Here is a 24518-nt window from a genome sequence, read left to right as displayed (position 1 = left end):
TGTGGATAAACACTGTTCTCTCAGATATAAGTGACATCCATGCACATCATCTAGTGCTGAGCTTGGTGTTTTGAAATGCTAGTAAACTGATGCTTTGAATTCATGACTCAGCAAGCTGTCTTAGCAGGATCCTGAATCATATTAATGCTTATTGCTTCATGCTTCTCCTAGTCATGACTACAGTATGGCAGCAGAAATGCTTTGTGCCATGTTTCTTATTTACCTCTTTGTATTGGGAACAAAACCCAGGTTTTCTAATCATTTCTTGGAAAATATTTTGTCTTCTGAGACCATGCTTCTAGAACTTTGCAATATGAAAGGATAAATGACCAGGTAGTCAGCTGTCAACTGTGGCTCTTAACACTGTTACATATAAGGGATTTCAGGAGTAACTTAAAAAGAGCCCTGCCAGGAGGACAAATTACTTGCCAAATTAGAAACTGTGAACCATAAAAATGTCTTTGAGATGTACCAGTGCTTATAGCTAAAAGCTACAAATTCTCTTTTATGATATGGTTGGCTGTGCAATGCCAAGGGGACAGCTGCCTATTCTGTAATGTCACCCGTTTAATCAGTATGAGCCATCTCTTTTGGCTGATTCAGTGTGGTCATGTTGTAATCCTATGCCATAGTGAGAGGAATTTGCAACTACCCAGCCCCTAAATTCAAGTACTCAAGCTTAGGAAGCTGGTCTCTACGGGATACTTATACAGTTTGCAACCAGAGACAAGCTCCTCCATAAGAAAATTTAATATGCCCAAGTTAAATGCTGCTCTGAATTGTCCTCTGAAGGAACCTACTTACTGAGTATGTAAAGGTCCAAGAGATACTAGTTTCCTCACTTAGTAAAACAAACATGTGAATACTTTCTGACATGACAGTGCAACAGCAAAGCAATGACTGTGCTCCCTATCCTAGAGCACAAACTGCATTTGCAGTTTGTCTTACTGTTTTTATAGTAACTATAACTGAAAGTGCTTTTGGATTCCTGGATAAAAGACAACAGTCCAGTGAAAAAAATCATCATTGTTACTAGTATTTACTTACCTGGAGGTAAATTTAGTGCGTACAAACAAGGGGTGCAATCTCTACCATGGCTGGAGCTGTCCTTGTAACAGACTGGTGTGGTACGAAAGGAAATTTGGCATGTGATCCAGGGTTGCCAGAGAACCTCCACTTGCCTTGACCCTGCCCTCCAGGGTCTATCTGCATTTCAGACAGCACTGCACAGTGGCAATACCCAAACAAGTTTTAAATCAGTAAAATCAGGCTGTAGGATATCTGCAGCACAGCTAGAGCTCAGCAGCAGAATGAATTTTGCTGCCACAGGAATGGGACCAGGACATATCTGCTAATAGACCCTTCACAGAGAGTCAGGAGGAGTGGGAAGGCTGGCGCACAAACCTGCTGTGGGAGGAGCAAGTGCCACCTCCCGTGTTCTTCTGCCCTTTCCTCAGCAGAAGCAGCCATTTAAGCAGCTTTCATGGGCTCTGACATAGGTAAGTTGGTAATGAGGCCTGCCGGTAGTTGTGAGAGCTTAGTTAACATCAGGTAGGAGAAGTTAATAAAAGAAGACCAAAGCAACTAACGCTGACAATAAGAGTACTAAAACTCTGGAGCAAAGAAGCAGCCAGTTGTAACATTAGAGAAGTTGTTAAGCCCTTAGGGCAGAGGAGTTGTAGCCAATCGTGAAATAAGAATTGCTGTAGCGTTGTGGAGAGGAAGAGGAGTATGTCATAAAATAAAAGGTACTATTGCAATCAAAAGTAGCCAAATAAGAAAAAGAATACATGCTAATTAGTTTGAACGAAATAGCCAATATCATGTACAATGCTAAGTTAGAATTGTAACTGCATAAATAAAGGCAGAAGGGAAGAAAGGCCAGGACACCTTGGAGTGGTCCGTCCTGGTATGATACTGGCCCAAGCCCCATCTAGTGTGTCTAGCAGAGGCATTCTCTCTGTTACATAGTGCTGTCAGGGGCTATAGCTCTCTTCTGGACACAGCTAAATAGAGTCTGACTTGCTCTTTGTGTGGTATTTCTTCTCCATAAGGTTTAGGAACGGAAGGAAGACAGTTCGCATCCAGACATATCCCAACACAGTCAGGAAATGACCAGGAGCTGAGTAGTGGTTCTAGGTAGCGTAGTTTAGACAAAGCCTATATAATATGAAGAACTCAACTCTATATTTTCCATTTGCCCCTCTGATGCTTAAATGGACACTCAATAGAAATCTTAATCAACTTAAGCAATAGAAATGAGATCACACAGCTGGGGTGAAGATTAACTTCTAGAATACTTTGAAATCCTAAATTAATTGTTGTTGTTTTTCTTAATACTTTTAGGACTATTTTTAAGACTAATCAAATTCCACATCTTACATGTTACGTGGGTACCAACCGGTAGCAAAGCCTCCAGCTGTCTGTCTGCCATATAGTAATTGATCAATGTTATTTTTACAGTGTTCTAAGGGCATGAGTTTCTTCACAAAAGACAAAATTCATTCTTCAAAGAGCTTTTAGTGGGAACACATTGGAAGATGATTATAAATAGTGAAGAAAGAAATGATGAGTCAGAGATGATCAGACTAGCCCTACTCAAGGCATGCAGGCAGCAGGACACTGCAATCAACTTTTTAAAATTTACATAAAAATAGGGAAAAGAAAGATGCAGAATTGCAAGTAGTAACATCTCTTTCACTGAGATGCAATGAGAGAGGCAAGCTTTCAAAATGGGCCTGAAATCACAGGAGTATGAGGAGCAAGGGAAGTGCACCTATGGGAGACAGCCTTGAAGACACATACTAGACAGACAATAACTATGAATTATCTTAATGTAACATTTTCATTCATTACTTCAAATACAAGAGAGCAAATGTCCTGAGCAGTCCCAGGCTTTTTATGGTGGAGTTTCAGAAAGGGAGCCTGGCACTATTGCAGTGCAGGCACAGAAATATGATCTCTTGCAGAAGAATGCAACAAATTTCATTTTGGTAGTACAAAAGGAGCCCTCTGTTCTGTCAGCAGAGATATGTTTTATTTCCAAGGCTGATGACTATGCTGATGAAGCAACATCTTAAGAAACAAATGGAGATTGAGGTGATATGGTTCAGCTGAGCATGCACCATTCTCCCCAGTGTAATTTTAGTGAGATTCCTCTAACTTACAACAGTGAAAGCAAAAGACCCAGAACCTGTAAAACAGTGGAGGATCAGGCAGAGACTGAAGATGAAGTACCTGATTAGGATCTCAGATAAACCTGTGCAAATCAGCAGCAGCTCCAGCAAAGTCAATAGGTACAAACTAGTGCATAACTAAAAATAATATGAAGTCCAAAATATCCAGACTTCTGCTTCTGTTTTAGATAAAATTACAGATACTATTTCTGTAGGGTTGCATGCACCCTAAGGGGACTCATTGGCATCTTTTTGGATCACTGTATCTGAGCAGGCAGTATCCTTCAGCCATACTTGTAAAATGTACAAGCTATATTCTGCCACATTTGCTTCTCATGATTTAGTATGAATAATTAAGAAATTTGATCTTCTAATTATGTCATGTCAACAAAGCTTTTTTAAGAGACATAAAGTCCGCTCAGATATTAGAATAATCAGCAAAGTAAAATGCGAGAGAGAGAGAGAGAGAGAGAGAGAGAGAGAGAGAGAAAGAGAGAGAGAGAGAGAGAGAGAGATGTTTTAGAACTGCTCATTCCTCAGTTTATACTCACTTCACTGAAGATAGTCAGCTTTTTTTGATAGATGTATTATTTTAGTGCCTGAACCTAGTAAGAACTCTTAAAATCTGATACATAGTGTTTGAATATGCAGTAGGAGAGCCTTTCACAGTTATAAAGACTCATAAATACTAATTAATTATGTTTTAATCTTTTGGCAGAGATAAAGATTGCCTAAAAATATGGGAATCATTAAAGCATGCGTTCATTTACAAGAACCCCTGTAATATTACAACAGAAGATTATCAGCCTTTAATGGAGTTAGCAAGTCATCCTACACCCTGTAACAAGGTAATAGTTGTAATATGTGGTGCACTGCATAAGAAGGATTGTTGTGGGACAACGTGTCTGTACTGTGCCTAGAATAATGGATCTTTTCCATAACTGTGAGTGTGACTAAGTCGACAAGGCAGGTATTTTGCCCTTGGGCTTACTGCAATCGTCCTGCTGTTATCACCTTTAGAACTAAGTAAACTTATTCATTATCTATTAAAACATCGTTACACAAGGCTTTGCTTCAAAGGACAATACTGAAGTCATCCTGGCAAAGTTATGGAGATGTCCCTGCTCCCTAAGCATACAGCTCTCTGAAAGGAATATGCAAGCATGCAATTAGAAGGGCACTACTTCTAAAAAGCTACTCTTCCATGCATAGTTCAATGGCACACAATAAATTAGGTGTGTATACACTATGAGAACTGATCAAAACTTTTCTTTTGAACTGACTTAGAGGCTGGACACACTCATTTCCACAAAAAATAACCACCCAAAAAGTTTTTGGAAATGGGAGCTGGAATGAGCTGGAGGAATAAAAACGGACCCGCTAACGCAAACTTGCAACATTTCAATAAAAATTAAAACTCCTTCGTTATTATGATTTTTTAAAGGAAAATTTCCTGGCCAGCTCTAGTATTAGTATCACTTATTCCACATTGTACCTTATTTCACAGTCACTGTTTTGGAGCAAGACAAATGACCTCGTTCATCGTTATACAAAGTCCAATCACAATTTCCTTACCTTGGAGGATACCTTGTTGGGTTATATGGCTGATAGGGTTTCATGGTGTGGAGACCCCTCTTTCCCAGGTAATAAGACCTATTTTTTACATTACAAATATCAACATCAGTATTCCAGGTTATTTTCTTCATGTATATGTAGACCTAAACACAGTCCCTCTTAGAATATTCTGGTCTTTATTTTAAAACCTCAACCATTTCTATCCCACGTTATGGAAAACTAAAAAATCCCGTTCAGGAACATCCCAAGTTTTGGCCATTCATAGTGACTGGAAGAGCACGTAGGTGCCTTGGGATTATTGCTACCCACTGGATTTCTGGATTAGTGCTTAAGGCTCAGGAAGTTCTAAATAGGGCTGGAATTATTGAAAATGTTGGGCAAAGTTTAATTTTTCAACAGCATTTGTCCAACCTGTTTTTCACGTTTCAAACTACATGTTTCCCATACCTAGTTTACTGGGGACTATTTGCATACAGGTCCTGCAATTGCCTGACTGAAACATGTATGAGCAAACAGGAGGACCTCCAACACGTACACATTAACTTTCCTCTTATAACTCTTTCCTCATGTAGCCGTCTTGCTTTGATAAGGGGCAAATCTTTTTACCATTGTTAAATAGCTCTCAAAGTCACATGAACATATTAACAACATTCCCTCTAATCTTACCTATTCGATAAATTTATTTCTTTTCAGGAATCAACTATGAATCTTGCCCAAAACGGAGTGAATGTGAGAGCAATCCTAACTCTGTATTCTGGAAAATGGCATCCAAGATGGTAAAATCTCGAATAAATCTCAACTACTCTGAGAATGCTGAAAGGCTCTACATTCTTGATACCACTAAAGTCACGGGCTAACGTGACTGGGACCAGTGTTTCATCCACAATATGGAAATCTACAGAAAAATATATCTCATTAAAGTTTGTTTTCTGTATTGGATTGGTTGGATGGGAATCATAAGCTTTGATCGTGCAATCAAATTTATACATTGTGGCTTCTTCCATCCCTTGAAGCCATGTTAACTATGAATAAAAATGCTGAAGTCTTCTGCCACAGATCCATCTGCAAACAGGGTCTCAATAAAAGTTTGATACCTGTACCGTTTTTATGTAATAACTGATTTTGTGCTTAGAAAATATTTCGGATAAAATATTTACGCTTTTAAAAAAGTAAAAAAGGTAAAAAATTCATAACCAAATCTATTTTGTCACAGTCATTAAATACAAATTTATTTGAAACTATGAAGAGCTGTGCGGTGTTTGACAAGTCACCAGAGAGTTCATTTCCCTCTTGAATAATAAAAAAAAATCTAATTTTGAAGATTGGACTTAAAACCTGGAATAGCAATAGTTAACATGGGCTTTAGCCATAGATATTAAAAATAGTGGGTTTGGAAATTTGTATTCCCGTGGTCCCATATTTATGTACAGTATTTAATGTCAAAATAGTTTGGTTGTTCTTATTTGTGGACAGAGACTATGTGCCAGTATCTAGAAAGACACTCGGCAGACGGCTGGAGCTTCACAAATAATACTTATAATAATAATAATAACTGTATTAGTCTAATTACAGAACTGCAATTGCAAAAATAAAATACATTTTTGCATGTTAATGTCAAGGGCAGCTCACAAATTGCCATAGAATTTATAGAATAATTATGGGTAAACTAGTGTACATAAAATTTCCCAAACACGGAACAGTTTCAGTGTTCTCATTAATCCCATCAGTTTCAGAATCTGGGTGGGATAAACCACCAGGCAGACTTAGGCTTGCTCAACTACGGGCTTTCTAGTCCAAATTTAAGATCTACTAAAACTCATGATTATTACATTAGAAAATTAGACATAATTAAACTCTCCTGTAACTTCACAGCTCCCAAGAGCTGTGTTTGAGTCACGCTGTTTATACATAAGAGTGCTTGGAGGATTTGGTAAGTACAGTTATCTGTGTTAAGCTGTGTTTAAAAACTTTCTCTTACCAATGGATTATATATCTAGAGTAGTGTGGGTACTCTGTGTTGCAACCTTAGTAGTCTTAAAGTATTTGGGCACAAGTTTTAAAGAATAAATGAACAATGATTACGTGATCCAGTAATTTAAAAATCAAAGCAAACAAAACTTGGTGATGAGTTTTACTCATCCACTGGATGAGTTAAACTCATACCACTGGAGAGAAAAATCCCAAGCCACAAAAGAACACAGAGCATGACTCACAAGGTAATAAATATTAATGATTCACACCTTAAACCTGTGACAACTCTGTTCTGGCTTGTCCTCACAGCATGAGTTAAAGTAGCCTGAGGACTGTTTCAAGTTACTGAGGGAGCTAACAGCCCCATCAGACAGCTGTAACTGGCAGAGCTCTGGAAAGTTGCATCATCCTATAAATACTGAAGATGAAAGGGAGAGCAGAGTTGCTGTACCAGTCCCATGCAATTTCAGATCGCCAATTTTTAGTTAGTTAATGCAGATTTATGACTGTTTTGTCATATTCTTTAGAAGCTTTTGTTTTCACTAGCATCTTCAGGTGAAGATGTAGGCCGGATCCTCTACTTGTATAAATCAGCTCAGATGACATCAAAGAGGCTACAGTAATTTCCACAAAAATCTAATATGACACAGCATGTAATGTTAGAGTATGACGTCCATTTGTTCTGTTCAGTTTGCAGAAGCAGCATGTGGTGTGGTTCAAGTGATGCTCAATGGATCGATAGAAGCTGGAGCTTTCAGAAGCAGCAGGTATTATTCAGCATGCCATCGTGCATGTTTCTCTGTGACTACTTGTTTGGGGGCCTGCATGCTGTTGAATGGGTCTCTGCCAGTGAGTCCCAGTGCAGAATGGATTTTGGTAAACTCACATATGCATCTAAACCCTCAGCGGTTGCAGAGCTGATTCACTTAATAGCCTTCTATACAGCAACTCCAGTTTAAATTCTTCTGAGGGTATGTGGTATGACCTCCAATATGCTATTACTGCATAAAGTAACTCTGTTATTACAATTAGTCTAGATCTCTGTAGTATGTTACGCTCACAGGAATGACGCATTGCTAACTACTCACCAAGCTGACTTGATTTTTCTCCTGCAGACTGTGCTTCCTTGGATTACCTGAGAGGAAATGCAGTCTTTGATAATACTGAAAAATGAAGAATGTGCTGGTCAGCAAAATGGCTATGATCATTTACTTTGCAACAAACCAAACCAATATCCAATAAACCAAACAAGAGAAAAGACACTAAAGATGAAAAAATGTCAGCTTGTTTCAGTCTGCAGACAGTTTCAAAAGTTCGCATGAAAGTTAAATATGAACGGGAAAAAAATCTTTTACCACAAGATCATTAAATATTCTTTGAAAATCCAGTGACAGGATAAGATGTTCTTTCACTGAGAATAATAGCAGCAGTAATAAACAAGCAGTAGTAGCTGGGGAAGATACTCTGTACATCTCACTTAGATACCTAAATATGTTTTACTTTTTCATGTCCCATTCTTACAGCATTTTTGGAAGTATTGAGATCTCTAACTTAAATCCAGATAAAGTCTCTGCAGTACAGATTTGGCTTATGCATGACATCGGTGGACCTCAGAGGTAAAGCGTGCTAGCACAAAACGAGTAACAGCGGTTTGTGTCTAGAATGCAGACAGTGCAATTCAATTCTGGAAAATGGCTGTCTAACAGTGATGCTATCTTAACTTATCAAACTTTCTCTACGTTCACTTTCCTAGCTCCTTACTTTAGTGGAAAAAATAACATTTTCATCATTATCTTCTTTAATATTTTTCATAGGCACTCCAGAACAGGTATAGCTGAGACAGAATAACATTTTCCTTGCATTCAGTAAGCCACATGACCTTTAAATTCCTTATTACTCTTCCAACTCCACTGACCTCTGCAGAGCCTTATTATGGGTGCAGCACTTAAGTCACAGAGCAGACTAAATCTGCAAGGGTGAACAGTTGGAGACTATCTTTCTTACATGGGAACAGCATAAATATGCAGAGCAGATGACCACCAGGCCAAGAACCATATTTGCCAAAGTCATTTTTAATAATAAGTACTTAGCTTTAATTCTTATCATGGAACTATTGATACCAGACACTGACCTCAAATGACATCCAGTGTTGCAAGCCTTGACCTAGCATAAGCCCTAACACCCAAGAGGCTGTCTTTGCCACAGAAGCCTGAGTCACAGACATACCTCTGTCATGTAGTCAGCATGCTAGCCATGCTTCTTCTGGCCCACCGCATAGAAATTAGATGAAGAAAAGGACATTGGGAAATATGTATGTATCTTGTTTCCACTACCATGGCTCTTGATTCTTTCTCCCATGATTTCCCAATATCAGAAAAAACTTCCTGCTCCTCCTTCTGAACAGTTCCAACAACCTGGTGTCCTGTCAGCCTTCTTGATTCATCATCCTCCTGTGCTAAGTGCTCCTTCACAACAATTTTCTTATTTTGCAAGTAACAAAAGGCTTTTATCTCCAGTGAGTCCTGCTCAAGTCATTCCATACAGAGGTTAAAAGGCATCTTGGAAGAGCGAAACTTCAAGATCACCTGCGAAGAAAATTATAGGTAATCACCTGCTCTGGTTTAGTGCCAGCCTGCTAACGTAAAACTAACATTGCATCTCCCTTACCACTTACAATTGGGATGTGGTTTTCTGGGGTGCTGTATTGTGGCTTCTTGGATTACAGCCAGCTAGAGCAAACTCCCTCCTTGCTTCCGTCACATCTGCAGTGATGTTGTATGTCTCCTTCCAGCTCTTCTCAGGAGCTTCCACTTGTGCTGCAAACCTCCTGTTGGCAGAGTCTGAGGCTTTCTTTATTCCCTGCACTCCAAAAGGTCAACTCCTTTCAACATGTTCAGTTTTATCTGGCCAGGTTTTCATCTATGGAAAGCTGCCTATTCGGTTTGGCTTGCCTTGCTGTTCCATGCAGGTAACAGATTATGGCAAGGATGGTCCTTACTTCCTTCGCTATTGCTTGAGCTTCCTGTCTATCCATTTGCTTTGTCAGAGAGTCAAGCGCGAGCAATGACAAGTATTATTAGTTATTGTAATTCCTCATTGGCAGGAGATATAAAAAGGAGTCTGGGAAACAAAACAGCCCAAGTCCTGACTTAGCTAAGATCTCAGCCTGCCTGCTGAGGAGTTACAAAAGCCTGAGACCTCTTTTCCTCAGCGAGGTTTCAGAGACTTTCGCACAGAGGGAAGAATGTTCTTTAGTGGCATTAAAAAAGGAGTAAGGGCTCAGTTTTATTCATAAAGCTCAATGATCATTTCTTATCTGCTAAGAACAGCTTTCCAGAGTGAAGAACACATACTCTGATAAGAACATTTCCAGATTAAATAAACATTTCAATAAACTACTGAGTGCTAGGATTTTAATCTTCTGGAAGGCAGAGCAATATATTCCTGTTTGTCCTATGTTTTTGTAAGCTACTGCGTAGGAAGGGGCCAGGGGAGGAAAGGGAAATTAGTAGTAATTTAGATTTCCTCATGGCTCAAACTAGGGAGATACTTGTAACACATCATGAGGAATGTGTTTACACTTATTGCTATGTCTCAATTGGTTCTTAAGGCAGAATAACTAATCGGGCTTTCTGCCAAAGTTCAGTTGATACATAGATAAACAACTATGTAGAGCAACATTGACAGCTAGTTATACTGTTTCATGTACAGAGAAATAAGAAAATCAGCAATTTGCATGTACAGTGAAACTCTTCAGGCCAGATCTGGCAAGTTAATTTCATTCCACGGAAGTCAGTGCAAACAGAGCTACGTGGGTCCATATCGGCAGAGCATCTGGCTTGACATTCCATACGGCAATTGATGCTGACCATCACCTCTTGCTTTTGTCAGTGTCGGCAGTGTCTTCCAGAAGTAGCTCAAACGTTAACACACTGGATATACTTCCAGCAAGAAGTCTAAGCATATATGACATTTTTAGCAGTAGTGTTACATTGTAACAATAAGGGTTAGGAAGGGATAAGCAATATGGTGAACTTTGAGCTTGGCAGTAACTCTATATAGTCAGTGCAAGATATCTTACTTCTTTTTCATAATTATTTTTGTTACCACAGTGTAGCTGACATGCTGTAAGTTCTCATCCTCCTTTACTTTGGAGACACTTGTTCTTGTACCCAACCCCTATAAACATCAAAGTTATCTTTCTGCAGCAAGACCCCCAAAAAAAAAAGTTATCCTTAGAAAGGACAGCCGCTTGATGAGCCCAGAGGTAATATGCACTTTGACTTTCATGTTGCATTTAGTAACTGTGGTGTTATTGTTGTACATGCAAAATGACTGCTATTTGTTTGTTATTCTGTCTCATCACAGGCCAGTTCAGCTCCTTCAGTGTGTAAATAATCCTGACCACACAGACTGCCGACTTTGCAGCAGCATGGAAACTCCATGAAGCACCGCTCCACGCTATTTAAGACACTCTTTAATTGTATGTAAAACCGAGAGAGAAGATATGCCTACATAGTTTAGAGTGATAAATAGCACCGTTGCGTGTACAGAGTCAATAACCAGAAATACTTGCTGTTGATACTGACAGCTAAGTAGCAGATGATATTTTAGGTGTGATTACTGTACACAAACATATGAACATATTATTTCAGAAAGGCCAAGGATCAATATCTGAGGGCAGATGTTTTGTTCTGGTTTGTTCCCTTTTGCACAGCTGCCATTGTGCACACAGAAAGGAATAAGATCAGGAATTCCCTGGGGTGTGCATAGAGAAGAGACTTTCCAGTGAAGACAGAGGTTGCCAGCGTCAGCTCTCTGCTTCCTTCTCTGGAAAGATTAGAAGAGAATGCCTGGAGCATGCTGCACTCTTGCAGTTCCCAAGTGGAATATCCCCTAGAGGAGAATATTGTCCAGTGGTACATATCATAAATTCACATGAGCTACTTTGATTTATATAGGTCAGGGGGGGAGTGAATGAGGAAGACCTTAAGTTTCTCCTCTTCTACTCCTGTCATGAGTCAAGTAGATCCCAACAAGGTTCTGACCTTTTCTCCTAGAGACTCCAGCAGCTCTGAGAGGCAAAGCAAACAGTGGAAAAGACAGAGCTGTTCTTACCTTTTAATGAGCATCACAGAAAGTGGCCGATGGGGAAACAGCTGAGCCAAGCCAAAGTAAAGACCAGAATCTGCTCAGAGCATTGCCGGCATCTGTAAGAACACATTGAGTGTGTAGCTGGGGAGAGAAAATAGCAAGACAAGACTCAGGCGTTTCCATCAAAATCCCACTTAGTGCAGTTCTGGGAACATAGTTCCAGTTCAGATTACATTTTATTCTTAATATAGCAATAAGTATAAGCCTTCAAACATTCATAAATGCCCGCTTAGGCCACAGCTTGCCCATCTACATCAGAAGGCTGCCAAAATAAGGAGTCTCTCCTGACCTCAGTTTCTTAGGTGAAAGGTGATACCTTGCAGTGTGTAATTCACAAGCATGGACATGCTGTAACACAGTAAAACAGCAGGTTTCATTGATTTCCTCTGTTTTCTACTTTCTATTTCTCATATGCATATTCAAGAGCAGTCTTTATAAGAAAATAAAGATCTGAGGCCAGCTTCTGGCCTCACCTGTAGTATGTATATGCAATGACATTGACATCAGGAGAAAAGGCTTTTGCTAGATATAGTCCTAGGTGTTGCAATGCAAGAGTAACCAGCAATTCTGTAAGTAGACCAAGATTTTCATGATCTCACAGGCAGAAGGTTGTAGTGCTAAATATTTTACTGACTACCCAGCATCTGAAGGGTCCTTATGGAACTATGCAAGCTAGCATAATTTAGAGCATCTCTAGATGCACCATTATAACACATGGGCCTGCACTGAGCATACTTGGACGTACCCAAGGCTTTGCCCGTAATGTTTACATTAAGTGAATTGTATTTTTATTTGCACTCTGTTAGGTATCTACTTAAGTGTAACAACTCAGACACATACCAAAACTTTTAAGTAGGTTACTTCTGACTATAGGTCAAAAATTTGTCTTAACACTCACTTTTGTACCTAGTCTGTCATAATACAAACTGTTGACTGTAAAATTGAGATCTATAATCAGATCGTTGATAGTGAATGTTGATAATTGAGTTTCACATTCTGTTTAATCTCAGACTGGATATGAAAATAAATGACTTCCTAAAAAAGAGGAAGATTTTCATGTGAATTAAAGGAATCAGGACGAAATGGAATAATTTTACAAGCATTTTCACAGCAAACCTTACTTGAACCCTAAGAATAAGAACTAACTCAGCAAACCAAGGAACTTTGTCCTTCTTCCTTCCCAAACTATTTTTAACTTTTTTTTCTTCTGTTTGAAACTACTTCCAGGCATTAATGAGAGCCTATGGCCCTGCCATCTGCATGGAAAATGGGTTTGGCTACTTAGCCTGTATTGAGGCATTGGGCACACTACCCAAAGGCCTCTTCCAAACCAACTTGTTTTGTCCCTGGTCCGTAGACCTCTCTACACTTAAGTATTCACTGGAGCATTCTCGCTATGACCAGAAGCACTGTCTAGGATATATGTTCCTACTGGAGTGCATATGGCACTAATTACAGTGTTTTGTTTAAGCTTACCGTATATCTCCAACCCCACCCCACCTAGAAGTTCAGCCTCTATATTGTAAAGTAGCAGTTCAAACATCTACCTCCTCACTGTCTCGGCAGAGAAGACAGGGACTGATCAAGTCATGGCAGTCTCAATTACTTTCTCAGCTTCCCCAGATAGTCCTCAAACTGGGCTGTCAAAGGGGTGCAAAGATGTATGGAGGTTTACAGCATTGCATGCTCACAGAAATGTGTTTTGCCCATGAGCTGGCTCTGGGGATGGGACCAGAGAGTCAGGGGATGAGGCTACAGGCACAGGGTCAGCAGGCAATTCTCTCTCAGTTGCAGCTAGTCTTCTGAATTGAGTGAGAGGTTGTCCCATACCTCGTGACTGTCTGAAAGCAGTTTGTCCCTCTCCAGACATGACTGAGGAACAGAAGGGGATACTTGACAAGTTGGGAGAAATGCATGATGTTCTGCAAGGAAGGATGACTAACAAATAACTTGGGCTTGTCTCTTGGTTTTATCAAATTACACTGCACTGTTTCTAGCATAAACCTATTAAATTCTCAGAAAGAGAAAGAAATCTAATTTCTATGACTATTAGCTAGATTTATCACAGGAGCCAGAAATGCACACGAAAAATAACTCATAATTTCACTCAAAACATGCAGCTCCACGTATACTCACTCAAGAAAGCAGAGAAAGGGCACAGTGCATATCCTCCCACAGTAGTGCTACAACCCCGTTCTCTATCTTCTGCAGGCATTTTCTTTGTACGTGACTGTAGGTTCAGAATGTCTGAACACAGACATTCAGATACATATGCTGTTCTTAGTTATATTGGTTAAGAAACTTTACTGTTCTTATCAGTGATTACATAATAAACAATTAAAAAGCAAATTTGTGTTTTTGAAAGCCACTCTGCACCATTGATAGTAGCAACTGCACTTGAGTAAATGATGACTTTGTAACATTAATGTTTGGCAAGTAAAGTGCTAACAAAGAGTCTTTTTTTAAAGAATGTACAATGAAATACTTTCATAGGGAGACTTAGCATTAAAGCAAAATTAACATTAGGAAAATAATTGAACATGTGATTATTTCTTCTCCAGTTATTCTGCTGCTAAAAAGAGACTGCAGATTTCCTGGTTGTGCAGGTGGGTGTATGGGGGTGGTGGTGCAGAACACTAATGGCTCGTTTGCTTCTTCCTTTCCCCTCGTTAGGACTTGCACAAAGGGAGAAGAGTGCAGCCCATCTATACTGTGGCTATCTCCAGTTCTCCATATGGCTCAGCCACTTTCTCTGGTAATGTTCACAAGGTCGCTGCAGCCTCACAGAGCTTGGTGTGGGCTAAAAAGTGTAACAGGACACAAGGGCTACATTTATGCTGGTTACACATCTAGTAGAACAGTACTGAGCTAATTCCCAACAAGCAAGGGGAGGCTTTTTTATTCTCCATGGTCACACATTTGGAATGTCATGCAAACATTGCCTACCAGACAAGTTTAGTTCTAAATCCTATTGTTCTGCTGAAAGTTTCTAAACCAAAAAGCCTCCCAAACTAATATAAAGTCCCCAACTCATTTAAATTTAAATTGAAGGAAAAAAAAACAACAATCTTAAAACAATGCATTTTTTCCACTACATGGAAGAAATATTTCTTAATACAGTTAGAAGCCTGTTCCATTTTGAAAATATGCTTTCAATTTCCAAAGCTAATTTCTATCATAACTTGTTCAAGAAAAATGAGCTTGATTGTGCCCCAAGTGCACAGCAAACACTGCCAAAGAGCACTGCTCAGAAACTCAAGAGGCATCTGAGTTATGGCAGGATAAGGTGGTAGCAGCATTGTGTGCTCCCAGAACCACACAGCTCTATGAAAGGTACTTCTGTGTCCCTGTTACCACAGTATTCCTGCTCCCCTGCTCTTTAACATACTTAAGCTGACTATAGCCTGGTATTCTTCCCTTATTTTGGAGAAAAGAAAAGAAGCGCAGAAGGATTTGTTTTCTTGGACAGTCGTTTCTTGGCCTTGTGTGTTTATCATGAATCATAGTGTTTATCTTAACAAAACAAACTTAACTCACCTAATGAACCTCTCCTAAGGAGAAGAGACTCGATAGGATGGTATGCCAATTGTCTAAATTTCACTGATGTCCCTTACCCCTAATGTTTCCTTTTGGCTGACCCCAGGTAATGCCACACTTGCGCGTTACTTCAGCCTCCTGAATCACCCTGCAGTCATCTTTCAAGGGTTGCTGGCTTTCTCCTTCGTTTATGGGTAGGGACACAGGTGAAATTAAGTTGACTGTGACTGTAGGCTTTCACTTAATATAATAACCCTTAAGAATCTGGACAAAAATGTGAAAATTTTAAATGACAATTTGCATTACGTGAGGGGTTATAAACCTTGCCCTTGGCATCTTTTCTTTTTTTTAAAGCTCACATTTTTAAGCTATTTTCCTGTTTTTATGGAGTCCACCATTCTTAATGCAGTGTATGTGACATAATTTGTGAGGAAAAGCCTTTGAAGAAGGGTTTTTCATTTTATATATATGTGCATTGGCAGTGCACAGTGTAGTGGGTCTGGCTCCCCCTAGACACTGGCAACAGGAGACTGGTTGTGAATGGGATTGTGGACATTGCTGCAGGGACTCTTAATCAGATGCAGAGCTTTCAGCTGGATTGATCTGTTAGTTCATTTACGCGTGTACCTAGGAAGATTCCCTGATACTCAAAACAGTGACCCTCAAACATCATCTTACATAAAAGAACCCAGCAGAAGGAGCAGGAAAATGAGATCAGCAAGCCTGCACATAGGAAGGCCCTGCCAGGAAGAGAAAGAAAATGGGCTGTACTTCAGAAACTCCCTCTTAACAATATTGTTTACAGGCTTAAGATAGCAGTTAAATGAACTAACAGGCTGATCCTTCCTATTAAATAGTTTGAAAGGAGTAATGCACTGGCTAATCTACACCACTTTGCCTGTAAAACATAAAGTCAGATGAGAAGATTTAAAAAAACAGGCTGGCTGAATGACAGAAGCAAAACCACAGATAACACAACAGGACCTGCAGTAGTGGAAGAAAAAGCTGTTTAAAAGATCTAGCTATAAAGTGAGATCAAAACTACCATACTGGCTACATACATCTGTAACAACAGGCATACAGGTACACCTCCTCGTCCTCAAAGTCAGCGGGACTGGGTTCAGAGTGTGACTAAGCCACAGCCCTATGGACGCTTGTTCTCATTTTAATGCTGGCTTAAGCAGTTCCTATGCAGCCGTGCTGCATTGCTCTTTTGTCTTGCAGTATCACTATTCAGTGATCTGGAACTGATCTGGATTAATGCAGTTTTTCAGGCATATCAACTGCAGTCAGTTAGAAAATCTAGAGTCATGCTAGAGAAAAAAAGTTGCTGTTACTAATCAGCTGCTCTGCAGCTGCCTCCATTTCACAGGTTATGTTCTGCTGGCTGCCTCCATTTTCAAGATTGATACCACTTGTGCTTGCTTTAGGGTTTTCATTTTGTGCTGATGCCATACTTAGATTTTTTTGTCAATTAAGTTAGAGCAGCATAGCCAAAACTGCTTGATGGTAAATCTTACAATTCCTGTCATATTTCCTAATACAGTAAAAATGCTACAGATATATATATATATATATATATATATAGGGTAGCTTAAAGATTTTTTTCTCTTATTAAAAAATCAACAATTCAGAAATTAATCAATGTATGAAAGTTTCTCTAAAAGTTTCCTCAGAAGTGGGACAAACTCTAAGGAAAAACTTTTTTCCATTCTTACTCCTCTTGAAACACTAACCAAATCAATAGCACTGCATTGCAATCAGATATGGGACTTCCACAGCTGAATTTGAACTTTAGGAGTTTGAGCGAAAGGTTTAGATCTTGTGTCTCAGAACTTAAACAAAATTATATTCTCTGCGGATCAGACACAGAGAGGATGTATAATCCACTAAGCAGTCATTTAGAGTTACGCTGGGACAAATGAACTTAATGACCATGAGGCCGTGTGCACAGCTACGCTGTATGCTATAATAAGTCGCATATAATGTTAGTTGACCTGAAGAAGTCAACTTTGCCTCCTCTGAAGTCTTGAATAATAGAAATAAACACAATAATACTACGGATAATAGTTCCTTCCTTATACTAAAAAAGTTACTCAAAATAGAAAGCTGAAAAACAGTGACAGTTTCTGCAATTTTTTATTGGGGCTTATAACTTTCATGAGTAATGTCAGACATACAATATATGAAAAAATTAAGGAATAAAATCTCCTAAGTTCATGAGGGCTGTCCTAGGACTGCTTGGATTCTTCATTCATTAATCAACTATATTTTCCTTTGAGCTGCAATTGTATTGAACGTACTATGTGGTTGGGAAATTGGAGATCTACTTCTAGGATTATCAGTGTCTTTCTATGTGGCACTGAGCAAGAGATTTAATTTCCAGGGTTTAGATTTCCTGTCTGCAAGGGAGGAATGATAAATTCCTATTTTTAAAGTTTAAGACCATGAGGGATTATCATAATATCTAAGCTGATCTTATAAATACTACATTTTTTCAGTTTCATTGTATCATGCTTCTCCTTAGTCCTCAAACTGTGCATTAGGCTAATGCACCCTTTCCAGAAAGGCTTCTAGCCTCTTCTTCTCTGATAACATGAGGTGAGCAATCCACTGTTCACTTGGTAGCTTGTTCCAGTAATTACTCAGTCTCATTACAGAATCACAGAATGGTTTAGGTTGGAAAGGACCTCTGGAGATCATCTAGTCCTACCTCCCTGCTCAAGCAGGGTCACCTAGAGCATATTGCCCAGGATCACATCCAGACGGGTTTTGAATATCTCCAGCGAAGGAGACTCCACTACCTCTCTGGGCAACCTGCTCCAATGTTCCACAGGAAAGAAGTTTTTTCTCAGGTTCAGATGGAACTTCCTGTGGTTCAGTTTGTGCCCTTTGCCTCTTGTTCTGTCGCTGGGCACCACGGAGAAGAGAGGTGTCTCTAACCCCCAGACAGGCTGAAATGCCACACGTTTCCCTTCTCTGACCATAATTCTACTCACCTTTCCTGTTCATGCCTCGTTTCTACTCAATTCCCTAGGAAAACAAAGGTGCCCATAGGTAACCCAAAATGGAGGGCACAAACATATTGGCTGTGGGATATAAATAAACATTGAACACAAAAAGAGATGTTCAGCATTTCAAAGAAGGGGAGCAAAATCACCTAATATTCTATATTTTTTTAGTTTGGATTGCTCATATTTCCAGTCTCACAATATTACCTTAAATAGGTGAAATAGAGATAGTTTATTGGGAGATGACTGATTTTGATCAAGGGAAGTACAGCATGACAAATTGCATCAGTGCAAAAGTAATTGCTTTTTAATTACAGCATTAAAAATTATACACTCTCATAGCAGAAATATACCATTTTATATTTCTAAAACTGCAGGTCTGTTCATTGACATTATGTTCAATTAGCTCAGGCAAGGTTACACTAGTCATGTCTAGGCATGATAAACCTTAATGCAGTGAATTAGAAATTAGTAGGAAATTATTTATGTATCTGGCCCAGCACTATTTTCAGCAGCGGGTGACTTGTGCTAAATGCTAATGACAGCAAAAGTAGAAAAAAAAATGCCTGGGCTGTCCCATGAGCTCATAGGCACTTAGTGGTGCATATAGCCAAAGCTTCACAGCAGAGTTTGTTACAAAGTGTCCCTGGTCAGAGATAAGTATGCCGTTATGAATATTACTTACATTCAGCTAAAACTCCTCTAGGTATTGATAGGGATGTTCCAGCAATCATTACTGAGAGAGAACTCAGCCTGTGTGCTCTTTCATCCCAAATTCTGAGACCAAACAGCTCCCCGGTGCATGGGTGGAGGGTTAATGCAGTGACCACACTGCAGCAGCCCTGCAGCAGCCCAGTCCATAGTGTAGCAGAATTTATGTTGAACACCACTTCAAAGAGCTGTCTGGCAGCGTAAGACTTCACAGAAGAGGGCATCAGCTATTTCTTGTATTACACTGCCTGCAATAGTATCACAGAGGCTGAGAAAGGAAAACGGGAACCACCGCAGGAAAAATTCCCCCCGGGGCTGGATAGGAGCTCTGTCACCAAAACCCCGAAATAAAGAGCTGGAGTAGGAGTAAAGAATAAATACGACACATCACTGGTAGTGGTGAGCTTTTCTTGTTGGTGTGATTGTCAGGATTTTTGGTTACTGTAAAACACACTAGAGAATGGCACGTCCCTAAGGATACATAAATTTTAGAAAGGTCAATGCTTGGGGAAAGGTATGTAAGCTTCTGAAAGATCTCAGCATATACACTGAGGCCGTAACTGGAAGCTTCTAGTGAGGAGAAGGGGATTAGCCAGCTTTGCACACTGCTTTCCAGTTTAGCACCCAGTAATGCCCTTCAAACAGACACAGTCTTGTGATACTCAGCATACTGGCAGATGCAGGGATTTAAGTCCAAATTCAGGGCTTGAATGAAGTATAGATCTATTGGTAATATGAATGTAGTACTAATTATAATGACAGACTACCATAGTAAGGGTGTAAAGATCTTACATTACAATAATTACAGTTTTCCCTGTCATGGATATAGTGACTCAACACACTTTGCAACGGAATTATAAGCTCCTGTTAAGAACTGAAACTGAACAAACTGTTCCCTATGTAAAACATTCTTTCTTCAGATGTTCCTGCCTACAAAATTCACAAGGTAGCCTCCGATAAAGGCTTTTTCCTGGCCAATACAACGGGCAATTTTCTGGCAATAATAGTAAGCAAGTAAAGGGTCAGTAATGTTGGATTTTGACCTGTCAGCTCCAACTTTAACTTTTTAATTTTCTGCAGACAGGTTCCAAATCAACAGGGTCTGTGGACAACATGCTTTTGCAAGCCATAGGGTTATTTTATACATTTTGGATAAATCTTTCACGGCACAGTCAGTAGCCGTTCAGTCTGTTACTTGCAGCACCTTAGGCAACAGCACTATGCATGTGTTGTTTTGCTCCTGCTCTGTTCAACCTACTAGACATTCAGAATCCTAGGTAAAGGCCTGAAGTTCTCAGAAAAATCCAGGACAACCTTTCTTACCGGAAAAAAAAAAGATTAAGTTCGGGCAAGGCCATGCATATAGCTATCCTGGTTTATTTCCCAAAAGAAAAATCATGTTGCAACATGTTTTTCTCTCCCTTTGTAGCTTGCAGTATCTATTATAACAGTTTTCTGCTCTGTTACTAGTAAACAACATACTCACCATCAGCACATAACTGTTGTGGCTGAGAACAACTGTGCAGTACTAAGGTTGATGGTGTGCTTTCTGTAGCACCATTCAGCATGTCCACTACTTTTGCTCTGCTGCCACTTGCTTTATTTTGTATATTGTTCCTGGGCCGAACCTCACCGCTGCTGAACCCCAACCCCGCTAGCTTTCTTTGTCTACATCTGCTGCTTGCCACTAAGCACTACAAAGATTTGGTCAATACATTACATGCAAATAAATTCGGCCCTCATGTATCCTGAGGACACTTTAACTTCCTTTGTTACTAGATAATATGTAATGAATAAATAATGAATAACAGAAGGCTTTTAACTATGGTCATTTGAATATTTCACTCCATGTTTTTTCCATCTCTCCATATGGATAGTCATTAAACACAATGTCCAGCCACACATAGCACTAATTTATCTTATATAATATATCTTATTAGTAATGATATTATTACTACTCTTTATTTTTTCCAAAATTTTCAGCAGAGATTGATTTTGTTATTTGTATACAGTGCTGCGCTACCTGTAGTCCTGCTCAGACAACATTTAACCATGTCTTCCCGACAGTGGCAATCACCAGTAAAGTTCAGCTACAAGGAGTGTGAGAGGGACTACTGCCTTGTCTATAGGAGCTTCTTTGGAGCACAGTGTTTTGTCACTAAGACAGGATGCATAGTGCAGATCTGCTCAGCTGTCAGTGTACTCTGGAAGTCTAAAGCAATAGGAGTGCCAAGGAAGATATTTGTTTAGAGCAAGATACAGGCTCCTTTGTTCATAAGCGTGGATGCAGAAGACATGGAAAATTTCAAATTGTGCAGAAAATTGAAGTCAATGCATCTTCATTAAAAAAAAAAAAAAACTGTACACAGTGGTGACCTGGATTGCGGACCTGCTTCATTTGCTGTGTCCCTCGCTTATAGATGCTGAGATAATGAACACAAAAGAGGCATAGACATTTTCTTATAGGATATTTTTCAAATCCTTTTTTCAAGCTGAAAGCCTACCTGGCAGCTCACCAGCAACGATGCTTTCATCAGACAGACTTCACTGAGTACAATGGTTACCATCTCAATGGGAGGTCTCTTCAAAACTCAATGAAGCAAGCTGGTTTCGGAAAGTGCAAGAAAAGCATTGTTCACGTGGTGCTTGTTGCCAGATAGATACATATCCAGCGCACAATAAATCAACTTAGGAAAAGAGAAGCGCTGGTAATTGTTTTCCTAAAATGATTTTCAAAGGAGATTTCTTTTACACCTTCCACCTGGAGCCCCTGAAGCCCCTGAGCTGTTTGCACTGCAACACACCATTCAGATTGTGCCCATCATTTGTTGTTTCCTGTGCACCAGCAGTTTGTGTGTTTGGTGGCTTAGTACCATATAATGAAATTGCACACGCTCGAAGGAGCTATGCACATCTTCCATCACAGATCTGAAGTATAATTCAGCCACCTCCAACTCATCAGCCAATGGATCAACTCCAAAGTCTCCCAGATTCTAGGAGAATATCTTTCCTTACTATATAACCTTCACAGTTCAGAGTTCATGATTTAGACCCTATTGATTGACTCCTAAGGATGAGTGGCATATTTGTAAATACATATAAGCAAACAATAACAACCGATCTGAGCCAAAGCCATGTTAATTTCTGCTAGTTTCAGACCAAGTCCAATTAAAAAAAGATTGTATCTTTCCATTGTTCATATGGACATCACCCCAAATATGGGAGAGAAAATAGGACCATAAGATTCTCTAGTCTCAAAAGCATTTATAACAAATAGCAGATATGTTGTTGCCTCCTGCATGCCTGCAATCGGTAGATGAAATCTGAGGTGACTATGATGAGCCAATAAAACTTGCAATTGGACTAAACAACTCACTGGTTGCAGTAAAGGAGAACATTTATACTAGTGGGAACATGCCTAAAGAAACAAACATTTTAAGTGTTGGTACAAACAGTAAAGTCTGTTTCTGTGTATAAATTAGGAAGGATATTGAGACATAACAGCAGCTACTAAATGAGACTATTGCTCACTACCAACTACTGATGTGAGCTCCAGGCTGCAAGGGAGTAGCAGTCTTGAGGAGAACTTCCCACTGCAAACAAAAATCGGGAGCAACCAGCCCTGGAGTGGAAATAACATTCCATGATAACCGGATGTCCTGGTGTCAGTAGCAACCAGAATAAATATGGCTATAGAATCTTTATAGACACTCAACTATTACACATGATTTATATGGTTTATATAATCAGAATTTTAAGTTGCCTTTTTCCATACATTACCGTTTATTACATAATTTGCTCTTAAGTTGTCCAGAGTTTTAAGTTGATTTCCTTTGCTTATAAATTAAAACTATTCAGTTAGTTTAGTAAATATAGTAGATGGTCTGCTAAATTGATAATTTTAATAGCTGGACTAAGTTTATACGCTAGCTCTGCATTACATCTGAGTTCTTCCAGAATCTATGATCTTGCTGGATTCCCACTTCATGGTTGTTCATCTTGCTCATGTTCAGCCATGCACATAAATAAACACTTCCGGTTTCTGGAAGAACTGAGAGACTGATATAAGTGTTGTCATTCTGAGCTCTTGGAAAGCGTAGGTGTTGGCGGAAGTCATCAAGGACTTACAAGGAGAGCACTGTTACATTCAGACATGCTAGTCAGAAGTTACTGTCAAATCGCTAGCTCCCAGTCACTTGACTGCATGATGTTCCTAAGTGCCGCTCTGTGGTGACCTCAAGAAAAGAACACTCAATTAGTAAATTCTGGAGCCAAATTTATGCTTAATGCAAGTCCATAAACTTGAATGGACTTAAACTAGAAACATATTTAGTCTGCAGATTCTACCACTACCTTGATAAACAAGGTAGTCTTAGGTAAGTTACTTCAGTCTCCTGTCTCCTTTCCACTATTTGCAAAACTATTTATAATCTCAGTAATATGAATGTAACCATGTCACTGATAAGCTCTGTCCTCTGTTCCCAAAAGCATAAATTCTGTCTTTTGAACCCCACAACTATAAAAACAAGAAACATCTATCTACTGAATAAAAGACTTTTCATATTTCATTGTAACAGGAAGTGCTACACTGTAAATCTTTACAACGTGTGATTTTTTTTTACTCTGAATCTCTCTGTAAGTATGTGTACTCCTGCATACACACAAATACCTGTATACATCTAGAGTGTTGCACCTGTAAGAGTTAAAGATTGCCATCAGGAAATAAATTAACCTCTTATTTTCTCTGCTTGTATATCTCAGTCCATTAGTTTCTACTTTGATTACTGGATGTTACTAACTGTGGATTTTTAAGTCTAAACAGAATTTGAGTTCTCTTCTACCTAACTCAGACTCAGCAGTGGATATTTCCATACTTCAGACTTAAAGAAAACTACCCAGACCAGCCTTTCAACTTCCTCCAGAAGCTGCAGAATGCAAAAGCAAAAAGGTTTCCAGTCATTCTGAAAGTCATTACTGGGACTCATTGAGCTGGGCCTTTTGTTGCTTCCTTGCACAGAGGGGACTTTCTCTCTGTACGAATGAAAGTCCTTGATATTTTATTGGGTTATTTTGTTTCCTGTTGACTTGGACATATAGCAGTAAAGCAGAAAAAAGATTTAATTGCACTATCTGCCTAGCATTCTGCAGATGTACAAAATGTGGCTAATTTTCTTTTTTAGTGTGTTCTAATAAAGGCAAATCTTCCTGTGATATGTGATAGAAGCTATTACAGCTCCACAGGAATAACAGAAGGGAATTATCTTTACAGAATCACAGAATGGTTGAGGTTGGAAGGGACCTCTGGAGATCATCTAATCCAACCCCCCCTGCTCAAGCAGGGTCCTCTAGAGCACATTGCTCAGGTTCGCGTCCAGGTGGGTTT

At 39.4% G+C, this 24518-nt stretch overlaps 1 protein-coding gene across 4 annotated transcripts in view; it reads left to right on the top strand.

Moving 5' to 3' along the window:
* The window catches only part of LOC104143030 (ADP-ribosyl cyclase/cyclic ADP-ribose hydrolase 1), a 28024-nt gene extending 13122 nt beyond the window's left edge, over positions 1-14902 (top strand). Inside the window, exons 2-9 of one of the 4 annotated variants that reach the window (XM_009673279.2) lie at positions 3895-4024; positions 4684-4819; positions 5445-5527; positions 7413-7489; positions 8246-8338; positions 9239-9325; positions 11091-11205; positions 14550-14902. In XM_009673279.2, coding sequence (XP_009671574.2) covers positions 3895-4024; positions 4684-4819; positions 5445-5527; positions 7413-7489; positions 8246-8338; positions 9239-9325; positions 11091-11169 — 685 coding nt within the window. In that variant the 3' untranslated portion in view covers positions 11170-11205; positions 14550-14902. The other 3 variants (XM_009673277.2, XM_009673280.2, XM_068943337.1) reach the window with 3 other exon arrangements.
* The last annotated feature ends 9616 nt before the right edge of the window (positions 14903-24518 follow it).

Source organism: Struthio camelus, chromosome 4, assembly GCF_040807025.1.
Source record: "Struthio camelus isolate bStrCam1 chromosome 4, bStrCam1.hap1, whole genome shotgun sequence".
NCBI classification, from domain to species: domain Eukaryota; kingdom Metazoa; phylum Chordata; class Aves; order Struthioniformes; family Struthionidae; genus Struthio; species Struthio camelus.
Note: the sequence above shows the minus strand (reverse complement) of the source record. Positions and strands in the feature narration are given on the sequence as shown.